General features: G+C 37.6%; 1 protein-coding gene across 10 annotated transcripts in view; it reads right to left on the bottom strand.

Annotated features, from left to right (window-relative positions):
- The window catches only part of METTL8 (methyltransferase 8, tRNA N3-cytidine), a 111,523-nt gene that overhangs the window by 67,633 nt on the left and 31,697 nt on the right, over positions 1–12,193 (bottom strand). Inside the window, exon 1 of one of the 10 annotated variants that reach the window (XR_001883421.1) lies at positions 7,210–7,249. The exons of 7 other annotated variants lie outside the window; for them this stretch is intronic. Coding sequence is in view for 1 of the 3 variants with exons in the window: in XM_017862379.1 (XP_017717868.1) it covers positions 7,210–7,212 (3 nt within the window). In the remaining 2 variants the exon portion in view is untranslated. Of the gene's footprint in view, positions 1–1,446; positions 1,532–7,209; positions 7,250–12,193 lie in introns of those variants that run through there. 2 more of the 10 variants (XM_017862384.1, XM_017862379.1) reach the window with 2 other exon arrangements.

The following is a 12,193-nucleotide window of genomic DNA, read 5'->3' as shown; positions in this document are numbered from 1 at the left end:
AAAAAAAAAAAAAAAAAAAAAAAAAAGAATAGTCAGCAATATGGATGCAAAATAGATTTCCCTGAACAAAATGCATGCTTCACTGGGCACGGTGGCTCATGCCTGTAATCCCAGCAGTTTGGGAGGCCGAGGAGGGTGGATCACTTGAGGTCAGGAGTTTGAGACCAGCCTGGCCAACACAGGAAAACCCCATCTCTACTGAAAATACAAAAAAAAAAAAAAAAAGAAAAAATTATCCAGGAGTGATGGTATGCTCCTGTAATCCTAGCCACTTGGAGGCTGAGGCAAGAAAATCACTTGAACCCAGGAGGCGGAGATTGCAGTGAGACGAGATTATGTCACTGCACTCCTGCCTGGACAACAGAACAAGACTCTGTCTCAAAACAAAACAAAACAAAAATGCATGCTTAAGGCCAGGTGCAGTGCCTCACGCCTGTAATCCCAACATTTTGGGAGCCCAAGGTGAGAGAGTTACTTGAATCCAAGAGTTCAAGACCAGCCTGGGCAACATAGTGAGACCCTGTCTCCACAAAAAAAAAAAAAAAAATTACTCGGGGGTGGTGGTGCACGTCTGTGGTTCCAGCTACATGAGAGGCCGAGCCTAGAGGATGAGGCTGTAGTGAGCCATGATCGTGCCACTGCATTCTGGCCTGGGTCATAGAGCAAGACCCTGTCTTAAAAAAAAAGAAAAAAAAAAAAAAAGCATGCTTACACCCTAGCTCAAAAGGAGAATCATCTGCTGATTAGCCCAAATCCATCTCCATTTCTGGAAGTATAACAAACATTTAAAGAGTATGTAATCTTAATTACATACTTGTAAATGTGTCACTTTAAAATCTTTATGGAAAAGTATTAAAAAGAAGCTCTAAGGAGCTTACTTTTTCCAATAAGAAACCATTGTAATACTGCTTGACATTTCAGTTGTTCATCACAACGTTCAGCCTAATGCTGTCAGCTGTCAGGTGGAAACAGATGCTAAAAGGTGTGTGTATGTAATATGCATCACAGATTATTGGAGGTGCTATTAGGCGTAAAAATGCCATATACTTTGCACTCTTTACCACCCTACTGAAAATGAATAGGTTTAAGACTGTGAATTCCAAAATGAACTGCAGAATGTCAAAAACAGCTCTTTGTACTTTTAAACATAAAATTCAAGATTTTCCTTTTGGAAAAAAAAAGGTGGGGGCATAGTTACACATACCAACAAGACTGTAATGGTTCCATTCAAATGTGACTTAACAGTCATGAGAAATGAAACCTTCAACAGCAAGTGCAGATGCTCCTGTTTCTTATTTGTTTTCCTTCTCCAGTAAATGCAAGCTCTTTAGTGGAGGCAAATGAAATGAAATGCTCCACCTACTACCACCTTTACCCTGATGTGCCTTTGTTCTTTTTGTCTGCCAATGTTCCACATAAGACTATCAGTGTTCTATAAAACCCTACCTGCAAAATTATTTTTAGAGCTCTTTCTGCAGTGAATAGTATTCATAAAATCTTCTGTATGCTGAAGAGTAGAAATTGATTACACCTAGAAAGAGAGGCAATTCATGCTCAAAAGTATAAAATGATGTAAATGTTTCCTACCCAGGAAAGGCAAATCAAAATGGAATTTCAATCCTTTAAATAATCACGTGATACTTATCTATACCCATTTATATATAGAAGAGGGGAGAAAAAAAAGTAAGAGTTTCTCTCACTATAAATGACCAAGAGCCTCTGTAGACAGAGACAAAAAGATACAACCAGATTGGATTATTAGGCAATTCAGGAAAATGTCAGAGAAATGTGAATCTTGCAGGCTGCTAGTCTGTGGAGAAAGCATAGTGTGACCAGGGTCTAAATATGTGGCAATTTCCCTACTTAGGCAGCTATTTCTTTAATTAACCACACAAACATCTTTATTTCACTTACTTATCCATAACAGTTATGCACAGCCTTGCATTGCTATTTATCTTGTTATTTAAATATATAATAAATGTATATAGACTATATAATATAAACACATAATAAAATTATATAAATGCCTTCTCACTTAAATTGCAAGCTTCTAGAGGCAGCACCAAGCTGCTCATGAATTGTTTGACTGATTACATAAAAATGATATTTGTCTGACATAAGTCTCATTGGATGGAAGTTACTTCATGTTTTCCAGAGTGGATCCTAACTAAGATCCTTGCAGTGCGAAGGAAGTGACAGAAGAATGTGACAATATACAGGTAGCTATCCAATTATATTAACTACAATGATTAACAAATATGTGCTTTGTATTATCACTACCATGTTAGCCTAAGGTTTGCTAGGTCATGGTTCAATTTTGTGGGAAAAGAAGGGCAGGGCCAGCCCCAAATAAAATTCTGGTAGAAAAAGTAGGTTTCTGCCACCAGAATGACCCAATCCCTTTATATACCTTCTCTTAGCTCTTTTTTGGCATACTCTAATTTGAATACCAGTTTAACTCAGATATTATTTGCATAATATCTTATTCACACAAAACTGTGTGAATAAGTAGTATTTTTATTTGAAACAACACAAAGAGGTACAGTTAAAATATTCCATTCATCTAAAAAAAGGCAAGAAAGGAGGAACAGAGGAATGAAAAACAAATAGGACAAATAGAAACAAATACAACAAATAAAAACAAATAGGACAAATAGAAAACAAATACCAAGATGGCATATTTAAACCCAACCATATCAATATTTACAATAAATGTAAATGGGTTCTAATTAAAAAGCAGATTATGAACTTGGATTAAAAAAAGTAAGACCCAGCAATATACTGTTTATAAGGCAAGCACTTTAAATATAAAGAAACAAATAGATTAGCATAAAAAAAGGTATACTATGCAAACACTGCATAAGAAAGCTGGTGGGGCTATATTGATAGACAAAGTAGACTTCAATGAAAAGACTATTATAGAGAAAAAGAGGGACATTTAATAATGATAATAAGCCAATTCATCAAGACAACATAGCAGTCTTAAATATGCATGTACCTAATAACAAAGCTGTAAAATAAATGAAGCAAAAAGACAGAACTTTCTAAAAGAACTTAACAAATTCACAGTAATACTTGGAGATTTTAACAACCCTTTTTCAGTAATAAATAAAAAAATAATCAGCAACAAGCTATCAAAAGATCAAAAAGGACAAAGAAGATTTGAACATTATTAACTTGACCTAGATGATATTTATAGAAAGAACATCGTATGTAGCAATAGCAAGAATACACATTCTTTTCAAATGAACATGGAATATTCACCAAGGTAGACCATATGGTGGGCTATAAAACAAGTCTCAATAAATAGATAAATTTGGCTGGCTAGGCACAGTGGCTCATGCCTGTAATCCTAGCACTTTGGGAGGCCAAGGAGGGTGGATCACCTGAGGTCAGGAGTTTGAGACCAGCCTGGCCAACGTGGTGAAAAACTGTCTCTGCTAAAAATACAAAAAAAAATTAGCTGGGTATGGTGGTGGGTGCCTACAATTGGCTGAGGCACAAGAATCACTTGAACCTGGGAAGCAGAGGTTGCAGTGAGCCGAGATCGCACCACTGCACTTCAGCCTGGGTGACAGAGTGGGACTCTGTCTCAAAAAATAGATAAATAAATAAAAATAAATCCCAAAATATTAAAATCATACAGTGTGGTTTTTGGCTATAATAATATTAAATGTTAATACCTTGATGAACTAACTTGTACTAATAAATGTCCCTTCTTATCTCTGGTAATAGTCATTTTCTTCAGGTCTACTTTGTCTGATATTAACACAGGCCTACCAGGTGTCTAATGTAATGTCGTGTATGGCATGTTGTGTATCTTTTAAAAAAATTTTAGTCTATTTGTGCGTTTTTATTTTTTATTTTATTTTTAATTTAATTTTATTTTTTGACAAGACAGAGTCTTGCTGTATCGCCCAGGCTGGAGTGGAGTGCAGTGGTGCGATCTCGGCTCACTGCAAGCTCTGCCTCCCGGGTTCACGCCATTCTCCTGCCTCAGCCTCCCAAGTAGCTGGGACTACAGGCACCTGCTACCACACCTGGCTAATTTTTTTTTTGTTTTGTATTTTTAGTGGAGACGGGGTTTCACCGTGTTAGCCAGGATGGTCTCGATCTCCTGACCTTGTGATCTGCTCGTCTCGGCCTCCCAAAGTGCTGGGATTACAGGGGTGAGCCACCACGCCCGGCCTTATTTGTATGTTTACATTTAAAGTGCTTTTCTAATAGGCAGCATATTGTCAATCCTTGCTTTTTTATCCAAATTCAAAATAATAATGATAGCTACAAAAGTTTCCAAATGTTAAGGAATTAAGCAACACAGCTATAAATAACCTATGAGTAAAAGAACAAACCTGAAATTAGAATATATTTTGAACTGAATAACAAAATTTCAAAATATCAAAATTTATGGGATACAACTAAAGCAGTGTAGAGAGAGAAATTTATAGTTTTAAACATTTTTATTAGAAAGGAGAAAGATGTCAAATCAATAATCTCAGCTTCTTTTTTTCTTTTGACAAGGTCTTGCTCTATCACCCAGACTAGAGTACAATGGCACGATCATAGCTCACTGCAGTCTTGAATTCCTGGGGTCAAGTGATCCTCCTGCTTTGGCCTCCCAAGTAGCTAGGACTACACTCATGTGCCACCCACAACTGGCTACTTTTTTTTTTTTTTTGACAAGGTCTTGCTCTATCACCCAGACTAGAGTGCAATGGCACGATCATAGCTCACTGCAGCCTTGAATTCCTGCGGTCAAGTGATCCTCCTGCTTTGGCCTCCCAAGTAGCTAGGACTACATTCATGTGCCACCCACACCTGGCTACTTTTTTTTTTTTTTTTTTTAAGAGACAAAGTCTGCCTATGTTGCTCAGGCTAGTCTTGAACTCCTGGGCTCAAGGGATCCTCCCACCTCGGCCTCCCAAAGTGCTGAGATTTACAGGCATCAGCCACCTCGCCTGGCCTCAGCTTCTATCTTCGCAAGCTAGAAAAATAAGAATAAATTAGACCTAAAGTAAGTAGAAAGAAGGAAATAATAAAACAGAAAGCAATGAAATAGAAAATAGGGCCAGGCATGGTGGTTCACGCCTGTAATCTCAGAGCTGTGGGAGGGAGGTCAAGGTGGGCAGATCACTTGAGGCCAAGACTTTCAGACTAGCCTAGGCAAAATAGTGAGACCTTATCTCTAAAAACAAACAAACAAAAACTTCAAACAAACAAAATTAGCCAGTGCCTGTAGTCCCAGCTACTTGGGAGGCCAACGAGGGAGGATCACTTGAGTTCAGGAGTTCAAGGCTGCAATGAGCTATGATCATGCTATTGCACTGCATCCTGGGTGACAGAGCAATACCCTATCTCAAAAAAAAAAAAAAAAAAAAGAGAGGGAGGGAGGGAAGGGAAGGAGGGAAAATGAGCAAAGCAGGGAAAAATCAAAGTCAAAAGTTAGTTCTTTGGAAAGATTAATAAAACTGATAAACTTCTGGCAAGACTGATATCAAACATGTGTTTCACAAAACACAAACTTCCAATAATAGGAATGAGAAATGAGATATCACCACAGACCTTACAGACATTGAAAAGCTAATACTTGGATATTGCATTCATTAGATGGGACAAATTCCTTGAAGACCACAACTTACCAATAATAACAAAATAACACAAGAGAAAATCTGAATAGCCCTAAATTTATTAATTACATTTGTAATTAAAATCGAAACAAACAACACACCTAATAGGATGGCTGGTATTTAAAAACAGCAGCAACAACCCAGAATATAACAAGTATTGGTGAGGATGTGGAGAAATTGGGAAATTGGAGCCCTTATTCATTGCTATTGGAATATAAGATGATACAGCTGCTATGAAAAAACATTATGGTGAATCCTCAAAAATTAAACATAGAATTACCTCACAATTCAGCAATTCTACTTCTGGGTATATACCCAAAGGAAGTGAAAGCAGAGACCAAAGTGATATTTGTACACCCATATTCATAGCAACATCATTCACAATAGACAAAAGGTAGAAGCAACCCACATGTCCACTGAAGATAAATGAACAAAATGTGATACATACATACATACATATACGTACAATGGAACGTTATCCGGCCTTGAAAGGAAATTTTGACACATGCTACAACCATGGATGAATCTTAAAGATATTATGATAAGTGAAATAAGCCAGTCATAAAAGGGCAGATTTGTATGATTACTCTTGTATAAGGTTCCTAGAGTAGTCAAACTGATAGAGACAGGAAGTGGAGTGGTGTTTGGCAGAGGCTGGGGAATGGGAAATTAAGTTTCTAATGGATATGGGAAGGGGCCAGAGGAAATGGTGAGACGCAGATCAAAAGATACAAAGTTGCAGATAAGCAGGATGAACATGTCCAGAGATCTAATGTACAATGCGAGGGCTACAGTCAGTAATATTTTATTATATTTGGGATTTTTGCTGAAAGAGTAGATTTTAGGTACACTTGCCACACATACCCACAAAGGTAACTATGTGAGATGATGTATTTGTTAATCTACTTGTCTATGGCAACCACTTCACTGTGTATATGTATATTAAAACATCTTCTTGTATACCTTATATATACTATTAAAGAAGAGAAACTAGACACCAAAAAAGTAAAAAATAAATAGTTTCATTTGGGAAGATGAAAATTTTTGGAGATGGATGAAGTATAAGAGTATGAAGAAGGCGGCCAGGCGCGGTGGCTCAAGCCTATAATCCCAGCACTTTGGGAGGCCAAGGGGGGCGGATCACGAGGTCAGGAGATGGAGACCATCCTGGCTGACACGGTGAAACCCTGTCTCTACTAAAAAATACGAAAAAAAAATTAGCCGGGTGTGGTGGCAGGTGCCTGTAGTCCCAGCTACTCGGGAGGCTGAGGCAGGAGAATGGCGTGAACCTGTAAGGCGGAGCTTGCAGTGAGCTGAGATTGCGCCACTGCACTCCAGCCTGGGTGACAGAGTGAGACACCGTCACAAAAAAAAACAAAAAACAAAAAACAAACAAACAAAAAAAAGTATGAAGAAGGCAACAGAAATTTCCACAATTCCTGATAAGGTGTTTCAGTTTTTTAAATTTACTATGTGAAAAATCTGAGAACGTGGTCCTGACCCTTCACTTAACTCAAACTAATGTCACATCAAAGGCATATATTGTACCAACTTTGCCCACAGGTTCCCATTTTCAGCTCACCATCCTATGAAGGTCCTTCCTCTTGAATCCTAAGAGGGCCAAAATGAAACAGAAAAAGCATGACTTTAGGGGCATGCCGCGTGAGATCTTAACGCTAAGGCTCAGTCATGAATAGGCAATGGCTAAAGCAATCACTAAGGAACAGACAAGAAAGAAAATGAAACTCATTCAAGTATTAGATTGACAGTGTCGTTAAAAATCGCATTTATTATGCTACCAAATATAAAGAAGCATACCAAGAAAAGCTGACAGACTTCCTGCCAGCTCTAGGTGTAGGTAGGTACGTGCCTATTTTAGAATGTAAGGAGAAGAACAAATTTATAAAAGGACTTGGGTTCAGCATACATCGTAATCTGACAAGCCAAGGAGAAGGTGGTTTTAATAGGTTCCAGTTGCCTGAGCAGACTACCACCACAATGAGCATAGTGGCAAAAGCAGCAGCCTTGATACAGAAGGCCAACATGTGGGGAGCAGATCTCTCCCCAGCTACAAATTTTGGCTAGATGCTTTGCCTACCACTAAAATGGAGTCCTTTTCACGATGATTCATACATCTGCCTGACCATATCAACAAACTATAACATATGCTACAGGAATAGGTAAAATGTGTGTAATGCACATGACAAAATACCTCTTAACTGCAAATTTTGCTTTTGGGGAGCAACAGTTTCAAGTAATACTGTTTTTTTTTTTTTTTTTAAAGAAGGATTTTAATAAAAGGAAAGACTCCATAGTATATTTTGCAAATTGAAAAAATATTTTAGAAAGTAAAGGCTGAACAAAGTGGCTCATGTCTGTAATCTCAGCACTTTTGGAGTCCAAGGCAGGAGGACTGCTTGAGCCCAGGAGTTTGAGATTAGCCTGGGCAACATAGAGAGACCTCATCTCAAAATAAAAATAAATAAATAAAAGGCAATAAAGCATCAATTCCAATATATCTTCCATGTAAATTTCATTTTTTTAAGAAAAGTTAAATATGTACCATGTGTGATGACCTATCCTCAGTACTTACATAGAGTATATTATCTTATTTAGCTTCCATTCCCTGTCAAGGGGTACTGTTTTAAGGAAAAAACCTATAAAGGACGAAGTAAATTAACAGGCCTAAAGTCACCTAGCTAAAAATGGACAGAGATTCAATTCCAGTCCAAGCAGTCTAATTAAAGAATCCACATTCTACCTTTTTGGATTTTTTGTTTTTGCTTTTTTGAAGAGCATTATTATTCACATACATATAATTCACCCATTTGCCTTCTACTTTTGTATACCACATATACAAGAAGGATCATGTTACTGACTCCCCAGTCTTTACTGGGGTTGCTAATTTGTTGTAACTGATTTCAGGAGGCCCAGAATTCCTTCTCTCCCTTCATCTCTCTCAACTATTTTTCTCTTGGGCCTTAATCAAAGAGCAAGCAATGCCATTGGTAGCCAGCAGTCCCCAGATTTAAGAGAGCACAGTCATTCTCTTACTTGGCTTGTCATAGTACTATATATGCTGAACCCATATATAACAATATGTATAATATGTACTCAAATCTCAAGGTGCAGACAAAGGGCTCTTGCATCACCTAAATAATGTAACATTTTAACACCCAGGTCTTTTCACTGGTTTGATTTTGCAGAGCTGAGTAGTAGAGACAAAGAACGACTTCTTAGTTCCCTTGCTTTTTAAGCTGGTTCCTAAGACTGCTTTCTTGCATCTTAATACTACTAGAGGAACACCAAAGAAATAGAGCAAATAGTACTGCTGTTTGTATGAATCTATAACAATTATCCTTGGGGCACTTAGCTAGCTCTAGGAAAAACTATTTGTAAAATTCCCCAAGGATGATTCCCAGTTGTCTCAGCTTGCTGCAACCCCAGGGAGAGGACCTGCTATTAACCATACACTAAATGCCAGTCCACCATTTAAAAGTTAACTTCCCTTCAATGTTTCCTGACTTCTGAGCATCCTCTAAATAAATAAATTAGAGAGACATTCATGTTTTCACCTTTGTAACTGTTTAGCATTTCTTCTCAGCGGGGAAGCTGGTACAAAGGTTTTCATTCAGAGCAGCAAACATCATCTAGAATGAAGTTGCACTAAACATTACCTGAGAGGCTAGCATTAGTGAGAACAAATTAAGTGCTACTGCTGTACTTTTTTAGAGAGTGAAAGCTGACAGGTAAGAAACACTTAAGTATCAACTACACTGCAGTGAAAACTGAAGCTTCAATTAACCCTGGCAATTTCAGAGAACTCGGAGGGTGACCATCTGCCAGGCAAACAGCTTAGGCAACTCATGCATCTTGTTTTAATCTTTCTTTGGATGATTATAATTTCAGGGTATAAATAAGGTTATTAGCAAGAACAGAACAACAACAATAATTACAGTAAGTATTTGCAGAGCACTTTGATCACACTATGACGTCAGTAACTGCAGCTTCAAAATGGGAATCTCATGCTTAGTGTTTGTTCTCCATGACTGCTCTGAATGGTGGCTACACGATACACTCACTCACACAAAAAGAGGCAACTGGGACTCAGAAGTTAACTCTCTAACGGATTTAATGTAAGCTCATCTCAAAGCCATCTCAATCTAAAATATCTGAACTATTCTTATTTCTCTGGACATTGTCTCTAAACACGTTATACTGGCCAGAATGAAATTGGTTTTAACTTATTTACCTGGCATTTCACATTTAGACTTCTGTGTACAGAAGAGGAAAAAAGCCTGGATTCTTAATGGCATCACTGAACAAGTAAACCAGTGATAGTCTATCTCTGGACTTCTTGCTAGGTGAGAAAAGTAAATCCTTTTGTATTTTAGCCACTATTAGGTTTTCTGTTATGTAATACGTATTATTGTTAAGTCCTGGGATTTCAGAGACAAATCCATCTGTTTTCTGCTCTCAAGAATTACCATTAAGTGAAGAAGAAAGAGATGCAAACAAAGAGTCCTGACATGATATACAGTAAAGGTAAGTACAAAATGCTATTGGAGCACAGAGGAGTGAATGATTAAGTCTACTAGTGGTGGCTCTGAGAAGCTTTCTGGTGGAGGCAATATTTGTGCTGGGTATAGAAGAATGAGTAACATTCCACGGAGAAAAGGGTAAAAGCCAGGGAATTTCAGGCAGGATGATTAGCACAAATAAAGATTAAACAGGTATGAAAACATGGAATATTCAGAGAATAAAAAGTAATATAGAAAAAGGTGCTGACCTAAATAATTCTGGATATGAATAGTGTCTGTAAAACTAAAGGCAATAGGCATGGTAATAAGCACTGTACTCTAGTAGATAAAGGGTTAACAATTCTGAAATCAGTACACAAGGAAATCAGAATTGAACAATTAGTAAGTAGGTGATACTTGGTAGAAACCAGGTTTCTCATTGTTGGAATGGGAGGTTACAAACAAAGGGAAGAAAAGGCTAGAATAATCTATATGGTGATGGCTTAGAATGTGAGTCATTTGTATGCACTCATATTTAGCTTAATATACATATGTTCCATATAGAAATATTTGTAGATATGTATGTATACATTGGTTAGTATACACACATATATTTCCTTACTCTGTCATCTGAGAGGGCCTAGAAGTCACCACATCCTGGTGGCAACAAGCACATCCAGTACCCAGATTTTCATTTCTAACCATTCTCTAATAAAACAGAACCATGGCTCCTTGGAGAAATGGCTGATTCTAGGATTGAGGCAGAGAATATAAGATGAGCCAAGAGCGTCTTATAGTGCCAGAAAGTAAGGAAGTGCACACACACACCCCAAAAAACAAAAAAACCTACAGTGCTGAGGGCATTGTCAAAAGGACACAGGAGCCAACTGAACGTGCACCCAATGGCCAAAGTTAGAACACTCTGACCAACAAAATAAAAAGTAGTTTTGGATTACAACCCAAAGAATAAAATAAATATCCATGTATCCATACTTATATAAATGATTAAACAAATAAATGAGGGAGAAGAGAGAAATCGTCCATGCAAACAGTTACTAAATAATTTATGTAAATAAACACTCTTCCCTTAAGGAGGTGGAACATAACTCCTCATTAAGTGTGGGCAGCACATAGTGACTTCTTTCTAAAGACTTCAGTGTGGAAAGGGGGAAAAAATAACTCTGCAGCGGAGTAACTTGACAAAGACTTCCTCAGCCAGGTGATCAAGGTTAACATAAACAGTGATAGTGCTGATAGTATGTATTCTTGCTTTGATGTGACAAAAAGAGCACTTTACCTCTATGTTCTTCCTCCCCAACCCCCATAACTTCAGTCTAATCATAAGAAAACTATCAGATAAACCCCAGTTGACAGACATTCTATAAAATATGACTAATACTCCCCAAACTGTCAAGGTCATCAAAAACAAAGTCTGAGAGACTGCCAGAGCCAAGCAAAATAAGGAGACATGATAACTACATGTAATGTGGTGTCCTGGATGGAATCCTGAAACTCAAAAAAGTCATTAGGTAAAAAGTAAGGAAATCTGAATAAAATATAGACTTTAGTTAACAATAATGTATCAATATTGGTTCATTAACTGTAACAAATGTACCACAGGAATCTGTTACTAATAAGGGAGATGGGGTATAGACTATATGGAAACTCTCTATACTAACTTCACAGTTTCTTCATACATCTAAAAGTGTTCTAAAATTAAAAATCTAAAACAAAATAATTTTGTATGACTACAGACTATGATGTAAGGGGCAGACAGGTGGAGTGGGGAGGTGGTTATAAGGCTGGAAAGTTAGGCAGAGGCCAGATAGGAATCTTTACGTACACCAAATTAAGCAGTTTGAATATTTTCTCATAGGCAATGCAACAAACAGAATTTTAAATAAGAGAGCAAGATGATGAGATCTGTTCAGTAGTCCCCGCCTCATCCTGTCTGCAGGGGATAGGTTCCAAGATCCCTAGTGGATGCCTGAAACTGTGAATAGTAACAAACCCTATATATACTGTGGTTTTCAATATATATATATA

This window comes from Rhinopithecus bieti, unplaced genomic scaffold (genome assembly GCF_001698545.2).
Source record: "Rhinopithecus bieti isolate Rb0 unplaced genomic scaffold, ASM169854v2 scaffold_63316, whole genome shotgun sequence".
Taxonomy (NCBI): domain Eukaryota; kingdom Metazoa; phylum Chordata; class Mammalia; order Primates; family Cercopithecidae; genus Rhinopithecus; species Rhinopithecus bieti.
This window is presented reverse-complemented; position numbering and strand designations above follow the sequence as displayed.